Raw genomic sequence first — 19,590 nt, forward strand, 5'->3', positions numbered from 1 at the left:
CCTGGTGGAATTCCTGTGCAGGAAAAAACGGGGAAAGGAGCCTCATTCTGCAGCCAGGAAAACAAGGAACAGTTTGGAGCCATTTCCCAGTCTGCCCACAGGAATATCTGGGATTTATGTCTTCCCCTGCCAGGGTTGGGCTCTGCCACCACCCTGTCCCTTCTGCTGCCAGGCCCGGGGGGCTGGAGAGAGTTGCTGCAGGAAAATGCAACAATCACTAAATACATTCATTAAATTAAACAATTCAATTATGAAATATGGGTAATAATAGGACACAAAAAAGGGTCACTTCAGGCTCTTTGTTCAGGGGCACCACAGACACACCGAGCTGGCTGTTTTCCTCCAATCCCTTTCCAAGCCATCCTGGATAAAGCCCCAGAATTTTGCCACAAGTACCAGGAAACTCTTCCAAAACAGTTTTGGGAAAAGTTGGGCACTCCAGTTCCCTCCTGTGGCCAAGGCAGGAGCTCCAAGCACCCCACAACACCCGGAGTTTAATTATAAACATTAATTATAAACATTATGGCAGCATTCAGATTAAATCAGTCACTTGAGAGGTTCCAGGCGATCGTCCCCATCTCAGACCACTATTCCCTTCTGTAAATTAGGCTTCAAAACCCCAAGATTGTTTTGGATTGACCCCAAATCCTCCTGGCTGTCCCACGGGGGGGTGTCGTGGGTGCTGTTGAGTCTTGTCAGTGCTTCCCTGGAAAAATCCCAGAGTCTGGGAGAGCTCCCACGCTGATCCCGCTGGAACTGGGCTCTGTTTCATCATTAGCGGTACTCTGTAATTAGCACTTCCCCTGTAATTAGAACTCTCCCTGTTCGCCGAGGAGGGGGAGACACTTTCCTGCAGCACTGGAGAGCTGAGGATCCCCCTGAGGGATTCACAGGGATGAGCCGCGTTTAATCGGGCAGGGATGAAAATTCCTTCCCAAGGTCACCGCCAGGGCTGGAACGGAGCACCAGGAGCAGCTCCTGACCCCTCCAGTCACACAGAAACTTCCAGAAGTCGATTGGCGAGCGAGCAGAGGTTCTGAGGAGCCTTCATCGCTGAGACCAGGCAGCTTGGGGGACAGAAGGATCCGTAATGAAATGGAGGAGGAAGGGAATTAGCAGGAGAATAAAGCAAAAAGGAAAGGAAGGGCCTCACAACAGGAGGATCTGGGGGAGCAGAGTGGGCTGGAGGAGCAGAAACCTGGACAATGCCCTCTGGAGGGCTCCAACACCTTCATTCCCAAAGGTTCCAAACATCCAGGGGCTAAAACACGGCTTTGACCCCTGCCCAGAGCCCTCAGCTGGGCGATCCCAGCTCGAGGAGGCTCCAAATCCATCCTGCAACAGCTCCAGACACAGCCCCAGGGCTCCAGGGAAGGTGGCCAGACCTGCAGGACAAGTTCCTGAGCACAGGGAGAGCCCAGGGTGAGCCCAGGGGAGTTATCCTGGAACATCCATTGAGCTCCTGGGGACTGGAACAGACAGGGGTGAGGCCAGGAGAGTTATCCTGGCAAATCCAGCGCCTCCTTCTCACACAGTCCACTGGCTTTCCATGGCTGGAGGTGCCACACAGCCCAGCATCACCCCACAGAGCTCCAGGCAGGATTGACCAGTTCTGCCAGCAGCCCCAGGCCAGTGACCAGTTGGATTTGGCCAGTGTCCAGTTGGATTTGGCCAGTGCCCATCCAGCAGCCTCAGGCTGGTGGCCACAGGACAAGTGGCCAAAGCCGCCTCTCCCTGCAGCCATAGGGTTTTCACTTCTTGACCATGGAGGGGCTCAGGAAACTGAACCGTCTCTGCTCTCTCAGCTGAAGTCACTGGTAAAGTTGAATTCCAGCCCTTCCATTTCCATCTTTTGCAGAAAGTGAGGTTTTTTCTCCATGGGTGAACTGGAGAAAGCAGCAACACAAATCCCTGCTGCCCACCTGGGCTGGGACCGAAATTCAGTTACAAAAACATGGCTGGAGACACCTGGAAAACCGCTCTGGCTATTCCACACTCGGTGATGCAATCAGGGTGAAACTCCCTCATTATCCTCAGCTCCTCAGAGAATGGGCAGTGACAGGAATGTCCCAGCTTCCCTCTCTGCTGGAGACCTTCCCACCACTCCTTTCCCACCCCAGGCTCAGTGGAAGGGGCTGTGGGAAGGTGGGGGAATCCTCCCCAGCTGGATGGGGCGTCCACACTCAGGAAAGGGAGAGGAGCCTGGAGAAGCCCTCTCCAAGGTCACCTCGTGGTTTTCCACCTGCAGCACAGCATGGGGCAGTAGCTGGGGGTGGCTGGAGGTCTCCAGAGCCCTGTGGCCAGCGGTGTTGCGGTGGAAGGACACCAGCTCCTTGCTGAAGGTCACTGCTTCCATGGCACTGCTGGGGCAGAGGCGGCCCCAGCCCAGCAGGGAGGCGAAAGCGCTGCGGAATTCCATGTTGAAGGCGTAGATGATGGGGTTGAGGGCAGAGTTGGCCCAGCCCAGCCAGGTGAAGGTGCTGAGCACGGTCCTGCTGATGCACGGCAGCGCTCCCGGGCCGCCCGGCTCGGTGTCGCAGAAGGGCACCAGGCAGTTGAGCACAAAGAAGGGCAGCCAGCAGCACACGAAGACACCCATGATGATGGAGAGGGTCTGGAGCACCTTGGTCTCCTTCTTGAGGGAGTTTTTCGGGGAGGTTTCCTGAGGGCAGCTCCAGGCGTGTCCAGCCGGTCTCTCCAGGGAGGAGATCCCGCGGAGCTGGCGCTGGGCGATGAGGAAGAGGCAGCCGTAGGTGACCAGCATGATGGCAACAGGGATGTAGAAGCTGATGAGGGATAAGGAGATGGTGTAGGTCCTGCTGAGGCTGGAATCACAGCTCCCCTCCTCCACAGAGCTGTTCAATCCCAGCTGCTCCCAGCTCAGGGGCTCCTTGTGCTACTGCAGCTGCACGGGGACCAAGGAGATGAGCAGGGACAGCAGCCAAGCCACCCCAATGGTGACCAAGGCCGCACGCTGTGTCACCCTCCTCTGATGGCAGAAGGGGTTGGTGATGGCCCAGTAGCGCTCGAGGCTGATGAGGCACAGGTGGAGGATGGAGGCCGTGCAGCACATGATGTCAAAAGCCACCCAAAGGTCACAGAAAGCCCCGAAGGGCCAGGAGCCCAGCACGTCAGTGGCCGCTCTCCAGGGCATCACCAGCACAGCCAGCAGCAGGTCAGACACAGCCAAGGAGAGCACAAGCAGGTTGGTGACCTTGGAGCGCAGCTGTGGGAACCTGAGCACGGCCACACACACCAGGGTGTTCCCCAGCAGCGTGGAGAGGATGAGGGCCAGGCAGGTGGCTGTCACCACACGCAGGGACAGCAGAGAGTGGCTCTGTTCTGCCCAGCTGGTTGCATTGAGCACGTCCTGCCCTGCTCCTCCTGCAGAGGGGTAAAACCCGTCCATGGCTTCCCCGTTTATCCGGTCCTGCCGAGGTTTCTCATTTGCTCACCATCAGCATCCAGAGCATGTTTTCCCGTTTTCCCTGCTCCCACAGCATCTCCGAAGCCCCAGCTGCAATCCAATCCCACTGTCAGCACAGGAAAAGTGCTGGAAGCTCTCAGTCCTTTCCAGGTCTCTGCTGACAGAGTTTGGATTTTCCCTCCGGCCTCCCACCGCTGCTCCCGGGAGCCCACGCTCACCTCCAGGGCTGGGCAGCCTTTGCTGAAATCTTCTTCCCTCTCCTCTCTCCTCTTCACCTGCTGCTGATCTTGTGCCTGCTGTGGAATTCCCAGATCCCTTCCCTGGCCAGGCTGGGATTCGCTGTCGGGAGCAAGAGAGGTCTGAGCTCCCTCTGCTCCTGCAGCCGCTCCCTGCTCCCAAACCCGGCTGCTCTTCCCTCTGGAGCCAAATCCCTATGGATTTCATTCGGGTGGGACCTGGCTCTGCCCCTCGGAGCTGGGAGAACGTGTGGATCCACAGGGTGAGTCAGTCACTGGGAATTAGTGAGGGGGTTGAAGGGGAGAAATAATCATTCCAGTCAGATTTGAGGGTCCTCAATGCAAATGAGCACAGAAATTTATTGTGATTTCTGCATAAAAGATGCTTGATTTCCCTGCCCAGGTGCTGAGTCACAGCTCAGATGACCCCAAACCAATCACTCCTCCCTGCCCTGAGCTGGTGCAAAACTGGCATTTACTGTCCACTGCAAAATTCCTTCTCCAGGGAAAAAAAAGGGAAAAAACCCATCTAAAAATCCTGTACAAACGTGGAAGTTTTGTACTCTGAAACTTCTGCCGAGCCCGGATCCATCACCCCGAGCCGGCTCTGCCGAGCCCGGGGAGAGCAGGACGTGTCCCGAGCCCTCCCCAACAACGAGCCGATACTCCCTGGAAGACACAGCCCGGGCTCGCTCCTTGTCCCCGTATCACGGCCTTTGCCGGGTTTAATTAATTAAGCCTCATTAGTGCCGCCGCCCGCAGCGCCGCTGTTCCAGGGAGCGAGGGTAGATGGCACCAGCGGCCGGCGCATGGAGCAGTGCCTGCCCTCGGGAATTCGGGATTCCAGCAGAGGAAAAGCACGGAGCTGGCTCAGGGCAAGGGCGGGCTGGAGAGCAGGGAAGGTTCTGGAATAAACACCGGGACAGTTCCCAGGGAATGGCGCGGGCCGAGGCTGCCGGAGCTCCAGGAGTGTTGGACACCGTTCCCAGGGATGCCCAGGGTGGGATTTTGGGGTGTCTGGGTCCTTTTCCACTCAGGATATCCCTGGCAGAGCTCTCCCCTCCTCTGCTCTCTGCACCCCACAGGGAGTTTTCCTCCCAATCCCTGCTCCAGACACAAAGGTTTCCAGGATCTCAGGAACAGACAGCGGGATGCTGGCACTGCTGTCCGAGTGAGCAGTGAGGGCAGGGACCTGCGGCAGGACAGGGTGGCACTGCTCTGTCACACACATGGCAGTGGTGGCACTGATCTGTCCCAGGCCAGCAAAGTGGCACTGATCTGTCACACACAGCAGTGGTGGCACTGCTCTGTCCCAGCCCAGCAGGGTAGCAGTGACCTGTGACAGCCCAGCAGGGTGACACTGCTCTGTCCCACACAGCAGGGTGACACTGATCTGTCACACACATGACAATGGTGGCACTGCTCTGTCCCAGCCCAGCAGGGTGACACTGATCTGTCACCCATGACAGTGGTGGCACTGCTCTGTCCCAGCCCAGCAGGGTGGCACTGGATGTGCCACCTCAGTAAATGACAGCTGAGGGTGGCATTGGCAGCTCATGGTGGCACATCCCAAGCCAGGAAGTTCCCAGGAAATCCGTCTCTGAGATACAAATCAGTTTCTCCTCCCCAGGAGCTCCAAAATACAAAATTTTAGAGCTGTTAAGGTCAGCAAAGACCTTCAAGACCACCAGGTCCAAGTGTGGCCTCAGCCCTGCCCAGGGCCACCCCCAAACTGTGTCCCCAAGTGCCACATCTGGAACCCCCTCAGGGATGGCAATTCCACCCTTCCAGCGCCTGACACTTTCCATGAAGGATTTTGTCCCAGTTTCCAACCTAAACCTCCCCTGGCACAACCTGAGGCCGTAGGAAAGGAGCTCCCCTTGCTCTCCCTTCAGCTGCAGTGAGTTGGTGTGGGAAGATGGGATGGGATCCAATTTGCCCAATTTCTGAGCATTTTGGACCACTCCTGATGCAAAGCAAAGCCAGCAGCTCCCCCTGTGAGAGAACACATCTCCCACCCCTAAGGAAGCTGCATTATTTTATAATCAAGAGTTCAGCAGGCTCGAGTTAAGTACTATTTTTTTTCCAGGCTCGAGTTAAGTACTATTTTAAACAGCTCTCCAGCGTAAGAAGATTCCAGTTTGGTGGCAATTCAGCTCAAAGTTTTATATTTAATTTCCTCACCCAGCAAGAGGCTGCCCTTGATTTCCTTTCCCTGCTGTCTCACCAAAATATCCTGAAAATTCTCCATTCAGGCACCCTGATTACGTCCCCCACTCTGCATCAAAGGCAGAAAATTACCAGCCACTCCAAATAAAGCAGCAGCTGCTCGGGTTTAACTCCTCAGTGTCGCTTCCTGCACGGCTGATGCATCCCAGGATTACAGGAGAGTGCTTATTCCTGCAGGAATCCTGCTGGATTTCTAGGGAAAGAACAAGTTCTGGGATCAGGAGAGAAAGGAGGAGTCAGATTTGAAAAAATCCAGGTTGCAGGCAAGGCCTGAGCCCTGTAAAAAATCCGTGGGAGCTCTCCAGGGATCAGATCAAACCTCAGCCAGATGAAACAGCATCAACAGCCTGGGAATTCCAGGTTTAGGCATCATGGTTTTAGAGGGAAATCTGTTTTTTTTATACACCAGGCCACTCAATTTACATCAATTTTCTTCAGGCAGAGGGAAAACCAGTACCAGGCTCCCAGTCCGAGCTGCTTAATTACAATTAGAACAAGCTAGGTGAAAAAAATGTCCCAAAATCAGCTTTAGGAATTGTCTGGTACAAAACCAAGGGGTTCCTTAGAGCTGATTTCCTTTTCTCCATGGGCAAAGTGGTTTAGGCAAAGGGCTGTGACTGTGAGCCTTGAAAGTGCAGATTTGAGATGCAGAGTGATAAAAAAGGGGAAAGGAAAAGCAGGAACTGTGTCCAAAATGACACCAGGAAAGAAGGTGGTGCCACCCAAAAAGCAGCAGAGGCTGCTCAGGAAAAACAGACCAATTATTAATGTGTTAATATTTAATAATGGGCTTTTTAAACCCAGCTTAAAGTCTGGTGGAGCAGTTGCTTAGTTTGGGTTTGGATAAAGCAGCCCAGGAGTATCCCTGCATTCCAGCACAGCTGGAACAGCAGGTGGAAGAGGGAAAAAGCACAGGAGGTTCCTTGGGTCCCTCCCGTCCCCCTTTTTTGTCACACACAGGCAGAAAACACCAAGGTTTTTCTCCCGTTTACTTCCAGAGGAAAGGAATCCAGAGCTTCAAGTCATTTCACATCATTCCATGGGGGAACTGGGAGCTGCAGCCTCCCCTGGCAGGAGCCTGCACTGGTGAGAGGTGACAGAGGGGACACAGCCCCTGGGGACAGCCCCAGTGCCACCCCTGGCCCTGGGCTGGGGCTGAGCAAGCAAGAAATGATCACCAGGAGGGGAAACTCCAGCCCTCATTCCCATTATCCTGAGCTGCCACCAAGGAATGGAGTTGGGAGAGGCAGCGTGGAAGTTCTGGAACACATTCCCAGTGGTGCTGGAACACATTCCCAATGGTGCTGGATTACATTCCAGTGGTGCTGGAACACATTCCCAGTGGTGCTGGAACACATTCCCAATGGTGCTGGATTACATTCCAGTGGTGCTGGAACACATTCCCAGTGGTGCTGGAACACATTCCCAATGGTGCTGGATTACATCCCAGTGGTGCTGGATTACATCCCAGTGGTGCTGGAACACATTCCCAGTGGTGCTGGAACACATTCCCAGTGGTGCTGGAACACATTCCCAGTGGTGCTGGGATACATTCCAGTGGTGCTGGGATATATTCCAGTGGTGCTGGGATACATTCCCAGTGGTGCTGGGATACATTCCCAGCGGTGCTGGGATACATTCCAGTGGTGCTGGGATATATTCCAGTGGTGCTGGGATACATTCCCAGTGGTGCTGGGATACATTCCCAGTCAGGGAGAGGGGCACAGGGCTGGTGATCCATCCACAGGCAGCCAGGCACTCTCCTGCCATGCTCAGGAATCCCAGGGAAGGGCACATTTCCCTCCTGGAAGCTCCATTTTTCAGGGATTTGGGCTTCCCATGCTCCCTCATGCATGCCAGGGGTAAAAGTGACCTGCAAAAGACGAGAGTTTGGCTCGTGTGGGGAGAGACAGCCCTGGAGCAGCTGCAGGTGTGGAGCTTAGGGTTTTGTGCATCAAAAACATCCACAGGGGGCCTGGGTTTGGGCCTTTTTGGGAACAATCCTGTGGGATGCAGCGCCAGGGCTGAAGGCAAAGCCAAGGCTACTCTGTGGAGCTGTGCTCTCCCAAGGGATCCCTTCTCTTCCCACCCCAAATCCCTCCGTGGCAGCTCAGAACCATCACCCTGCAGCTCCCATGAAGTTTTGCTTACAGGGAGGACACAAAAACAGCCACCAGCTCCAATTCCAAGATGAAATCCAGCAGAAAGAGGCTGGATGACAGCGCCCAACCTTGGCCACAAGAGCCTGAAACTTCTCCAGGGGAATCTTTTGCAGGTCTCCCTTTTAAGGCCTTCACGTCATTCCAGAGAGAGGGATTCTTTTGTGCTTCATTGCTGCCCTGTCTGAGCAGCACCAAAATCTCCTAAAACTGAGCAGTTCCAGTGCCTGGCTGTGAGTGCAGGATTCAGAGGGAGGGAACAACAACCACCAGGTGTTTTACCTGGCTAAGGGCAGAACTGACGTGCCAAGTGTTCTAAACAACCACACAAAGAGCGAACGCGGAGCCACTGCAATGCTGCTGCTACTCAGATTCTCAACACCAGCCACAGCAAAGGAAGAGAAATCAAAATCAAACCCAAAACTGAGCACTGTTATGGACACAGAAGAGTTTATCTTCGCTGGAGCTGTATTCCCAGGAGGGAAGACTGGATGTGGCAGTGACTTGGCGTCACAAGTCAGGTCGAGACCAGTGCAGATGTTGGCACAGAGATGACAAACACCAGCTGGGGCCAGGTCCAGAGCGGATTGTCATGGCAGGAGCTCCTGCTGCTGAGCAAAGACAGATCCAGAAGGACAGGGGGGTGTCCCCGTCTCCTTGGAAGTTCTGGTCATGACTTAAGGAACATTGAGACAACTTCCCAAACTGCAGCAACAGGATTCTGTTGGCTCTTCAGAGGTTCAGTCCCAGAGCTGTTTTGGGTTCAGAAGAAGCAGAGGGAGTCTTTTGTGCCAGATCTACAAATAGAATTGCAACAGAGATCAGAACTCATCAAACACATCCACAACTACTCCATAGAATTCCAGAGTACTTTGTGCTTCCCTGCTCAGCTCCATCCCCCTGGAATCACATGTTCCATCCCTCTGGAATCACACATTCCATGTTTGATATGGAATGCTTTGGAAATCGAGCTTATAACCTGTCCAAACAGAAGGAAAATTACATGGCCAATCCTGTGGAATTGTCCATGAACAGATTCACAAAAGGAAAACTGAAACTGTCCAAGACAAATGTAGGGAAAGCTCAGCTCAAGCCGATAAACTCTGGTCATTCACTGTTACTAAATCATAGGATATAAATCATAAAATATGATTGATTTTTTAAAATAATTTAAATTATTTTATTATTTATTTCCTTATCAGTAAATAAAGCCCAGTTTAAGCAGGCCTGTCCCACATAAAGAGCATTCCAGGGAAGATGCTGAGTGCTGGACAAGTCCTGTCTGTTTCATCCTTCCCAACACTGCCTTTGTTCAATTTTAAAAAGCAATTAGTCCAAGCAGCAGCTCCCTCACAGAGCCCTCAGCTTTCCGTCCACCCTAGGCAAAGGATCCAGGCAGAATTCCCAGCTCTCCCAGGCCTAGGATTGACTGAACCAGGATTCAGGAAGAATTCCCAGCTCTCCCAGGATTTGGTTTAGCTCTGCTGACCCCCTGTGCTGCTCAGGGCTGTCCCAGCTCCCGGAGCAGCTCCCTCCCAGGCCCTGCTGCCATTCCCAGGCCCTGCTGCCATTCCCACCTCCAGCAGACACAGAGAGCTGCTCCAGCTCAGCTTCCAGCTCGGCATCGGAGACACGGGCACTCAGCACCATCTGGGGAACGGGAGGCAGATCCACGGAATCCTTACTCGAGTCCTGCAGGAGACTGTCCAGCTCCTTCTCCAGCTCCTCAGAGTCCATCTCTGCTGATGAAAGAAAACATTTCAGCTCCAAGAAGAATTCAGTGGCATCCTCACAGCACAGCCTGAGATCCAAAACAGAGCTGTTATTCCTCCCATCGTTACTCACAAGGAATTTCCTCTGCTTCTTTTAATGGACTTAAAATTTAGTCCTGATCTCAGAGAGGAGAATTTTTTTTCTTGGCACTGAGGCCAAGAAACTCTGGCACCTTTCAGCAGAGGCAAACAAGCTGCAGCAGCAGCCAGGCTGGAGGAGAAAGCTGATCACTCCAAAAAAACAAAGCAGCAGCCACAGCAAAAATGGATTTTAATCGACGTTACACAGCTTTGAACTGAAATCCAGCCCCAAACCAGGAGAATCTGAGATGGAGAAAGTCAGAGGGGAGAACTCCCTGCTCCCCATTCCCTGCAAGGCACCAACTTTGGTACTTAGGGAAGGGTTTATTGCCCCAGGAAATTGCTGGATGTGGGGAGGGAGCAGGGAAGGGATGGAGCAGGAAAAAGGGAGCGGGGAAAGGAGGGAGCGGGGAAAGGAGGAGAGGGAAAAAGAAGGAGCAGGAAAAAGAAGGAGCAGGAAAAAGAAGGAGCAGGAAAAAGAAGGAGCAGGAAAAAGAAGGAGCAGGAAAAAGAAGGAGCAGGAAAAAGAAGGAGCAGGAAAAAGAAGGAGCAGGAAAAAGAAGGAGCAGGAAAAAGAAGGAGCAGGAAAAAGAAGGAGCAGGAAAAGGAGGAGCAAAGGATAAAAAGGCCAGGACATACCCAGACCATTGATCCCTACTCCAGCCAGAGTCTGGGCCACTTCATCTTGAGTATCACAAAGCTGAGGGAAAATACACACAATTAGCTTGGGCTAATTCAGGAATGAACTTTGTGCCCTCCTGTAGCTGTTTTATCAAAAGCAGAAATAACAAAAACCAGAAGCTGACCCGAAGACAGCAGGAATTAGTGCAAAAGCCATTTCCACCATGGTTTTCACGAGGAACAGGAAGATTATTCCAGAATAATAAATAACGAGACCAAGTGTGGCACATGCCAGGATCAACCCCAAACCAGAACTTCACAGTGGCAGTAAAAATATCTCTCAGATTTGAGCTTTTTCACAGAAACAAAGAGTTGAAATTGCAGCTTGGGCTCCACGATGAGGAAGCTGAAGAGACCAACACATCAGCCATGACATTTTCCAGCCCCTCAGCTCGAGCTGCGCTCTCAGTTTGAGCTGATGGTGCTAAAAAATAAATCCTTGGCTGGTTTTCACACCAGCTTTGGCAGCCAGACTGCTCTGCTCACTTCCATTCCTGCAGAATTAACTCCCTGCCCTCCCTGAACTGCAGATTACAGAATTAACTAGGTTGGAAAAGACCTTTGAGATCATCAAGTCCACCCTATGAAAAAAAACCACCCAGACAATAAAGTGAAATGAAATAAAATAGAATAAAATGAAATAAAATTTTAAAAATAAAAATATAATGAAAATTAAAAAATGAATTAAAGTTAAATTAAAATAGAATTAAAATAGAATTAAGACAGAATTAAGATAGAATAAATAGAATAAAATAGAATAGAATGAAATAGAATAAAATTCAGAAAATTAAAATAATTCAAATAAAATAATGAAAATAAAATAAAAATAAAATTAAAATTGAATTAAAATTAAATTAAGATAGAATAAAACAGAGTAAAATAAAATAAAAATAGAATTAAAATAAAATAGAATAAAACAGAATGAAATAAAAAGAGTAAAACAGAATGAAATAAAATAACAAATAAAGTAAAATAAAAATAGAATAAATCAAATAAAAATACAATAAAACAAAACAAAATTAAATTAAATTAAATGTCAGGCTGTTTCATGCACACAGTTGGATTCAAGTTTCCAAAGGTTTGATTTGTATTTTTAACACACCCAAAGACTTCCTAGGAAAGCTGGGTGCTCCCCTAATATTGCTGAATCAAAAATCCCACAAAATGCACAAATTTAAAGTTAAAATACGTAACAGCAAAGCCAGAAGACATAGAAATCTTCTTCTTGCTGATATTTTAGCTCAAAATTAAGCCTGTTTGCTTTAGTGCCATAAAGGAAAAAAACTAAATAATTAAAAGAAACCAAGGAATTAATAATTAATTAACATCTGGGCAGGTTTCACACCCCCCTGGCCGCTCCTTTTGCTGTTCCAGTACCTCTTGGATCTGATCCACCAGGTTCTCTGCCCTCTCCACAGTCACATCCTTCATGGAAAGCTTCAGAGCTCCCACTCCAGCCTGGTAGGCATTAAACACCTGGAAATGGAAAATAAAAAGAGGTGGAGATGCAAAATGTAGATGAACTCCTGGCTGGTAGGCATTAAATACATTGAAATTAAAAATATCAAAAAGAGAAAGATGTTTAATGCTGATGAACTCCAAGCTGGTAGGTATTAAATACCTTGAAATTAAAAATAAAAGACAAAATATGTTTACTGCTCATGAACTCCAGGCTGGTAGGCATTAAACGCCTTGAAATTAAAACTAAAAGACAAAAATATGTTTGATGCTGATGAACTCCAGGTTGTTAGGTATTAAATACCTTGAAATTAAAAATAAAAAGATGCACAATGCTGATGAAAACAGCGGAAGCTCCTCTCAAGAGCTGCTTCCCAAGCAGGATCCTGGGAGAAACACCAGGAAATGGAGGGAGCTTTATCCAGAGGGATATTCCCAGGGTAAATCCCACCCCTCAGGTGAAGGAAGGAGTGGAAGACAGGGGCTGGAGGAGGAGCCTAGGGGAGGAGCCCACGGTACCATCTGGTCGGTCTGGGAGGCGTAGATCCGATCCAGGATTCCCTGCACTGCATCCAGCTTGGAGTGCAGCTCCTCGATGCGCCGCTCAGTCCTCCGCTTCGACTTGAGGCACCTCAGGGCCTGCCCAGGGACACATACACACACACACACACACACCTCAGCTCAGCTTTACACACAAATCTGGGAAGTCTCCCCTCCCCTGGGCTTATTCCCACTCCGGAAATTCCTATTGGCACCATGGGATGAAGCTCTAAAAATGGGGAGGGGCCAAGTGTCCTCCATGCTGCAGCTGAACTTGTGGGTTCATCCAGATATTCCTGGATCACTTGGTATCCAGCAGGAAAATCCTGGATGCCTACTTTGGAAAGGTCAGACCATCTGAAATATTCCAGCTGGCATCTGCATCTGTTCATGTTCCTGGGTGTTGGAGTCTCCTCCCAAAAAAAGCAATCCTGGTGGAATTTCATGCTGGTTAAAGGCAGGTATCTGTAGCCTGTTGCATCACACAGGAAGTAAGGAAAAGCAGAGAAAGGTTGTGAAATGTGTGTTTGTGTTTGTGTAAAACTTGTTCAGAAATGAAGAAAAAAAATTAATTGACAAATTAAAAAAAATTATAAAAAAAGGGGCCGGGAGTTGGATTTCAGTAATTCTGAGTGGGTCCTTTCCAACTCGGGATATTCTGGAAGTGTCATCAAAAAACCCCCAAACAACCAGGAATCCCAGAGGCACGCACGGAACAAGTGGGTTTAAGAGTTTATTTCCATTTCCTTTCATCACCTCACTCTGAAAAAGTCAATCCTCTACCTCAGGGAGAGCTTTGGTTTCAGAGCCACCACTCCAACACCCCTGCAATGCAGCCCCCAGGTTTAACCCTGGAGCAGCAATTCCAGGACATTTCCCTGGGAATTCCACTCACCAGCTGCTTCTTCCCAGCTCTGCATGCACTCCTGGCATCCTCTTTACACCTGGGAAATGGAAAAAGGAAAGGAAAGGAAATTTCTTCCTTGTTTTACAAACCACAGCCACCCTCTCCCCCTCAGAGAGGACCACAACGGTGCATTTTGGATACAACCACCCTCAAACCACAGCTGACTCCCACAAGTGCTTGAATGCATCCCAAATCCTTCCAAACATTCCTCACAGCCATTCCCTGCACCTTGTTTTCATAGGGAACAAGGAACAAGGGCTGGAAAAGCTGTCCCAGCACACAGCTGGGACTATTTTCGTTATGAACAGGAAAGAACACAAAGCAGCTTCTAATTGTGTCCCAAAGTTTTACATCCCAAGTTTTGTTCCCACCACTCTTCCCCAAATTACTTCTCTGCTTCCTGGGAAAGGGACTCCACCTTCTGTGACAGCAGCTGCTCACTCTGCATCAACTGATAAACTCCGATGTCCACATCATTCATTGGGGACACCTTGGCGTGGAGACCTCGGGCAAACTTCACGATCTAAAAATCAGAGCAGCACAGGCTGGAGTCACTTCCCAAAAATCTGAATTAGGAGTATTTTCACTTGGAAAAAAGGAAAAGAAGTTTTGACACTCCCAGTTTAGGCCTTGGAGTCATGAGGATGTCCCAGTCACCACAGGATTTAATATTAAACTGGGCAGGATCAGGATCAGCAGGGTGGAAACAAAAAGCTTTAATGGAACACCTGGAAGATTTCAAGCTGTCCCTGGATTCTGGAAGTGGGTGGGAATGCCAGACTCCCAAGGACTTCATAACACTACAGGGAAGTGGAATCTCAGAGCTGAGTGCCTCTGTAGGAAGTGACAAACAGAAAAAACTTTTCAAAAGAAGCGTGGAATTCCACACTGATTCCAGAGGTGTGGAGTTTGTGTAGCTGGGAACAGTTAACCTGCAGGGTCTGCCATGGTGTTAACTCTTACCTTAAATCAGAATTATTATAAATGTTTAAAGAACATTCTGCCATGCCAGAATGAGGATTTCTTGTCACCTACAACCAGGTAACAACATTGGAGCATGTGGAATTTACCTTTCCGGACAGCAAACACCCACTTGAGCCACCAAAACGGCCAAAATCCATTTCTCTCCAGGCAGATGGAATGCAAGACAGGGATGATACCACCCAAAAGCAGTCACCTGGACCCTGTACCTTCTCTCCATTCTGTTCCAGGATGGTGACCCTCTTCTCCTTCTGCAGCTGCAGCAGCAACAAGTAGAAGGTCCTTTCATCTGGGCAGAGCCCGGCACAGAGGGAGCGCAGCTCGGAGAGGGCAACCACGGGGTGGGAAGAGAGGGCAGAGTTCTGGTAGAGGCGATAAACTTCCTCTGCCTTCTCCTGCAAGGGATCCAGGTGATGCCTTAAGATTTGACCTTTGGTATTTCCCAAATGCTGTACTGCATTAGTGCATTGTGAACTCCACACAGAGCATTACTTACTCAGTTTGGGTGGACAAAACAATCCCTGCGGGCCTGAAATCCAAGGAAACTCTACTGCCTCAGGGCCCCAGAATTACAAACATGAGTGAGTTATGGGGGAGCAAACTGGGGGTGAATTATTTCATTACCTGAAGCTGTAATTAGAGAATCAACCCCTGATATGACAATGGGCCAGACTTGTGTGAAAAACTGGTGTGTGCATCTGGGGTGCAGCCTCTGTGAGGCTCTGGCTGCCCAAGGGTCTCTGCTGAAGGCCTTCAGTCAATCCCTGCTTTATTCTCTTCATCTTGTCCAGCCTCTGGTCTGGGGAGCCACTCCAGGGCATCACAGGAATGCTGTCAGCCCACACAGCATTCCTGCTCTTCCCAAATCCTCCCACACCTCCTTCCTCCCAACTTGGACATCTTCTGTTTTATTCCAGAGTGACTTTCAGAATGAGCTATAGGGAACTCTCAAAATAGTTCATCCACAAAAACCAAAACTCCGCTATTGACATTCCCTGAAATGCTGTGGAACACCACAGGAACCACCAACTGGATTCCCTGGAAATCCCTCCCCAGGTATGAAGCAAATAAAAATTCCTGCCTTTTAAAGATTTCCTGCATTTCTGCTGGACACAGTAACCCAGCAAGACCTGGGGCTCATTCTGCAGAGTCACAGAGTAACAGAGAGAGAAAAGGGGCTGGGACAGGATCCAAGGGCAGCTCCAATCCCATGCGAAAGCAGCTTGAATAATGCCCAGGGAACTTGGGTTGGTGGGACATTGGATTTCCAGGCTGTGACTGTCCCATGCCCTGCTCATCCCTGGAGCAGATGGAGCTCGAGCTGAGAGTTCCTCATGTCCTACACAGGAATGGGCTCCAGCCTGGGATTTCCAGCTGGCTCCCAGCACAGTTCTTGCCTTCCTAGACAAGCAAGGAATTGTGTCCCTCCTTTTTCTTGGAGTCAGTGAAATGTCATTGTCACAGCCATGGAATGGTTTGGTCTGGAAGGACCCGAAATCCCATCCAGGGCCACCCCTGACATGGCAGGGACACCTCCCATGGGCCCAGGGTGCTCCAGCCTGGCCTTGGGCACTTCCAGGAATGCAGAGGCAGCCACAGCTTTTCTGGGAGTTTCATCCCACCCTCACAGCCAGGAATTCCTTCCCAATATCCCATCCAGCCCTGCCCTCTGGCAGTGGGAGCCATTCCCTGTGTCCTGTCCCTCCATCCCTTGTCTCCAGTCCCCCTCCTGCTCTCCTGAAGCCCCTTCAGGCCCTGCAAGGGGCTCTGCGCTCTCCCTGGATCCTTCCCTTCTCCAGGTGAACATTCCTAGCTCTCCGCCTGGCTCCAGCCCTTGGAGCAGCTCCATTATTTTCAAGGAACATCAGTAGATCTACATCCCTTCCCATCCCCAAGTGCCTCCATCCATCTCTCTCCAAGCTTTTGAACACCCCAGGAGCACCAATGAAGATCTGCTCAGCCCTGACCCTTCCTTCCCAGCACGTGAAATGACTCCCACTTTTCCTGGAGATGCACAGTCTCAGGAAGGATTTCAACAACACTCACCTGAAGCAGCTCCACATAAATCAGAACCTCCTCTTCCTCGGGAATTTTGCTGTCCCCCAGCACGCTGGAGAGGGTCCATTTGAGGGGCTTTAGGATGAAAACTCCCACACCCCACGAGATCCAGCTGCTGTCTACACTGGCCATGAAGTCTGACTCCCTCTGGAGCTTTCCACGTCTAGAGAAAAGATAATTCATGTGGAACTGAACACAGTCAGTCTAAACCTTGGATATCCTGCACTTTCTCCATTCCAGTGGCATTTTCTTTCACCAAATCCAGCTCAAGTTTTAGATCTTATTGCTGGAAGCATACAGAGGTTTCCACTCCTCCCCTGCTTCCTCTGGATCCCAAGTGCCTTTTGTTTACCCTTTTTTCCGTTTTGCAAGTTTCTCCCAGTTTACCGACTCGAAACTGATGAGGCATCAAACAAGGAAATTAACATGGAGGGTCAATTTTAGGGGTAAACAGCCATTTCACGATAGTTCTGTTTCTATATTAAACTGCCGCTTCTCAGATCTACTGGTTTTTAATTTTCAGGTCACCAACAGAGTTCCTGCTGGTTTGAGCCTCTTTGAGAATACCAGTCCCGGGTTCAAATTTCACAGCACAAAATCTCTGGTTGCAAACACCAGCTCAACACATCCCCAGTGCCCTCGGCAGCTGCGACACCGCAGCACTCCGGGGAACAGCCCCTTATTTAACACCAATATTCCTGTGGGATCCCCTGTCCTCTCATACCTCCTGTGAGCCCCTGGGTGAGCTCCGATTCCCTGTCCAGCTCGGCCTCCCAAATTCCACACACGCACCATAAACCGCAATTCACAGATTCCCACACTGGCTAGGGTTGGAAGGACCTTAAATCCCAGCCAGTGCCGCCCCTGCCATGTCCAGGGACACATTCCACTATCCCAGGCTGCTCCAAGTCCCGTCCAACCTGGTCTTGGACACTTCCAGGGATGGGGCAGCCACAGCTTCTCCGGGCACGCTGTACCAGGGCCTCACCAGGCAGAATTCACCCTCCAGGCTGGCCCAGCACGGATCCATCGCCAGCCGCATCCCCTGACACCCCCCACATCCTCCCCAAGGCCGTCCCCGACCTCCTTTACCTGAGCAGCTCCCTGAGGACGGTGCCCAGCCCCAAAGGGACGCTGCCCCGCCGCTCGAAGCCGTTCTGCAGCTCCCTCAGGCACGTCCTCACCGCGCCCCTCCGCCGGCCGCGGGCCAGCACCAGCCCGACCCAGAAGGCCATCTTGCTGTCCCACTCGGTGCTGTTCACCTCGCGGCTCTGCTTGAAGGCCGAGAACAGAAAGGCCATGCGCTCGTCATCCGTCTCCCACTCCGGGGGCAGGTCCCCGGCCGGGGCCGGCCCAGGGGGGGCCTCCCCCGGGCTGCACATCTACGCGAGCCCCCGGCTCCGCCGCGGCCTCCGCCCGGCCCGGCCGCCCGCCCGCCTCAGGGGAGACGAGCACGGCGCATGCGCGGTTCTACCCCCACGCCCCCCCCGCGCTACTTGGTGTGGGCCGTGCCGTCTCCCCTCCGCAGCCCCCGTGGTGGTACCGCCCGGAGGGGTGAGCGGCCCCGCCCCCAAGTGCCGATGCTGTGACGTCATTGAACGTCACGCGTTGTGTAATAAGTGACGTTACAGCGAGTGGTGAGAGGGCGGGATTTGGAATTATATATAATAATTATATCTATAATATAGATTTCACACATGGATCATATGGAGAATATACGTTGTATATTATTTTTCATCACATAAAAGATATTTAATAAAAATAATAATAATATTAACAGTAGTGATATAGATAGCATAATGTATACATAGCATAAACTACAGAATAATAAAATTTTGTTAATTAATGTATAATATCATAACTAAATATTAATTAGCATATAAAATATATATGAGTATTTTCTATAATACTATATTATAGATATAAAATAATATACTTAATATATTAGTATATTAATATATTATTTACTATATATTATATATTATCTATTATATGTATAATAGATATATTATAAATAATATATTATGTATATGATATTAATATAATACTTGATATACTTAAATATAGTACTATATAATATTTATATCTTTTTATCTATATATAATTTATATCTTTTTATATACATATATAGTATAATGATATCGTTATACCGTAATATAAAATTATATTAGATTCTAATATAACATTATGTTATATTATTAACATTATTTAATATATAATGGATCTAATTCAATACATTATTATATATATGTATAATAATAATGTCTTATTGTACATTATATAATATCACAATATATACGTTTTTGTATAGAGGACAATTTGTACAGAATTTGATGTAACACAATTTTATAATACTGTAATTCATATTACAGTGAGGGAGATTTTATATGTATCTTCTATATATTTATCTATATCTATACCATCCTTATAGATATAAAAAAAATGTATCTTATTTATATATAAAAAATAAAAATAAAAATAAAAATAAAAATAAAAATAAAAATAAAAATAAAAATAAAAATAAAAATAAATAGAAATAAAAATAAAATCAAAAATAAAAACAAAAATAAAAACATGCACAGGACACTTTTTAAAATAGATATTATTCTAGTTATTATATATTTTATTTATATAAATAATTGGTACCCCTTGGGCTGAGGTCAGACCCCTCTGTTGGTCCCACTCTGGGGCTTCTCATCCTCGTCCCTGTGTTCTCCTGATCCTTGTCCCCTGTGCCATGCAATCTTGGAATTCCAGATGGATTTGGGTTGGGAAAAACCTTAAATCCCATTCCCCCATCCCAGGGTGCTCCAAATCCCATCCAAGCTGGCCTTGGACACTTGGACACTGTCCCTGCATCCCCCAGCCCCAAATCTGGGATTTCCCAGAGCAGGACTCGATGCTCTGGGAAAAGGGGAGGCAAGCAGGACCCTCTGGAATTCCGGGAATTCCTGGGGGAGTGGGGAAGGGATCGGCCACGACTGGAGCTGTTCTTGTTTCATCCGTGCTGTTTTCCCGTTTGGAGCCTGATTCAAAGCTTAGGGAGGAAAGGGAATTGAAA

The 19,590-nt window shown here is 49.4% G+C and overlaps 2 protein-coding genes across 4 annotated transcripts; both read right to left on the reverse strand.

Moving 5' to 3' along the window:
* Positions 1-2,122: 2,122 nt before the first annotated feature.
* Positions 2,123-3,409, reverse strand: LOC102101295 (D(1) dopamine receptor-like). Its single transcript, XM_005530873.2, is given in 1 exon segment — positions 2,123-3,409. A coding segment is annotated over 1 exon segment (1,287 nt).
* Positions 3,410-6,866: 3,457 nt separating this feature from the next.
* Positions 6,867-17,972, reverse strand: CHMP7 (charged multivesicular body protein 7). 3 transcript variants are annotated; one of them, XR_015774726.1, is made up of 11 exons: positions 17,622-17,972; positions 16,518-16,692; positions 14,681-14,866; positions 13,880-14,013; positions 13,479-13,527; positions 12,563-12,682; positions 11,963-12,061; positions 10,544-10,604; positions 9,629-9,793; positions 8,044-8,848; positions 6,867-7,765 (listed from the first exon to the last, which is right to left on the reverse strand). XR_015774726.1 is itself a non-coding variant. In XM_005530830.3 (10 exons), exons 1-10 carry the CDS (start codon positions 17,909-17,911, stop codon positions 8,784-8,786), a joined length of 1,341 nt encoding a protein of 446 aa, XP_005530887.2. In that variant the 5' UTR covers positions 17,912-17,972; the 3' UTR covers positions 6,867-8,783. The 3 variants fall into 3 exon arrangements, 2 of the variants coding, with proteins under 2 accessions (XP_005530887.2, XP_014115046.2); XM_005530830.3 differs by having other exon boundaries at positions 6,867-8,848; positions 9,629-9,790; XM_014259571.2 differs by having other exon boundaries at positions 6,867-8,848.
* Positions 17,973-19,590: the final 1,618 nt, after the last annotated feature.

Source organism: Pseudopodoces humilis, chromosome 30 (genome assembly GCF_049639895.1).
Source record: "Pseudopodoces humilis isolate 2021_Gansu_Grassland_sample_001 chromosome 30, ASM4963989v1, whole genome shotgun sequence".
Classification (NCBI taxonomy): Eukaryota; Metazoa; Chordata; class Aves; order Passeriformes; family Paridae; genus Pseudopodoces; species Pseudopodoces humilis.

Coding starts and splice junctions, on each gene's coding strand:
- CHMP7 (XM_014259571.2), bottom strand. CDS start 17,911: ATGTGCAGCCCGGGGGAGGCCCCCCCTGGGCCGGCCCCGGCCGGGGAC. Junction 12,683..13,478: donor GAGCTGGGAAGAAGCAGCTG/GTGAGTGGAATT, acceptor GTCCCTGGGCAG/GCCCTGAGGTGCCTCAAGTC. Junction 8,849..9,628: donor GCTCTCTGTGTCTGCTGGAG/GTGGGAATGGCA, acceptor TTCTATTTGTAG/ATCTGGCACAAAAGACTCCC.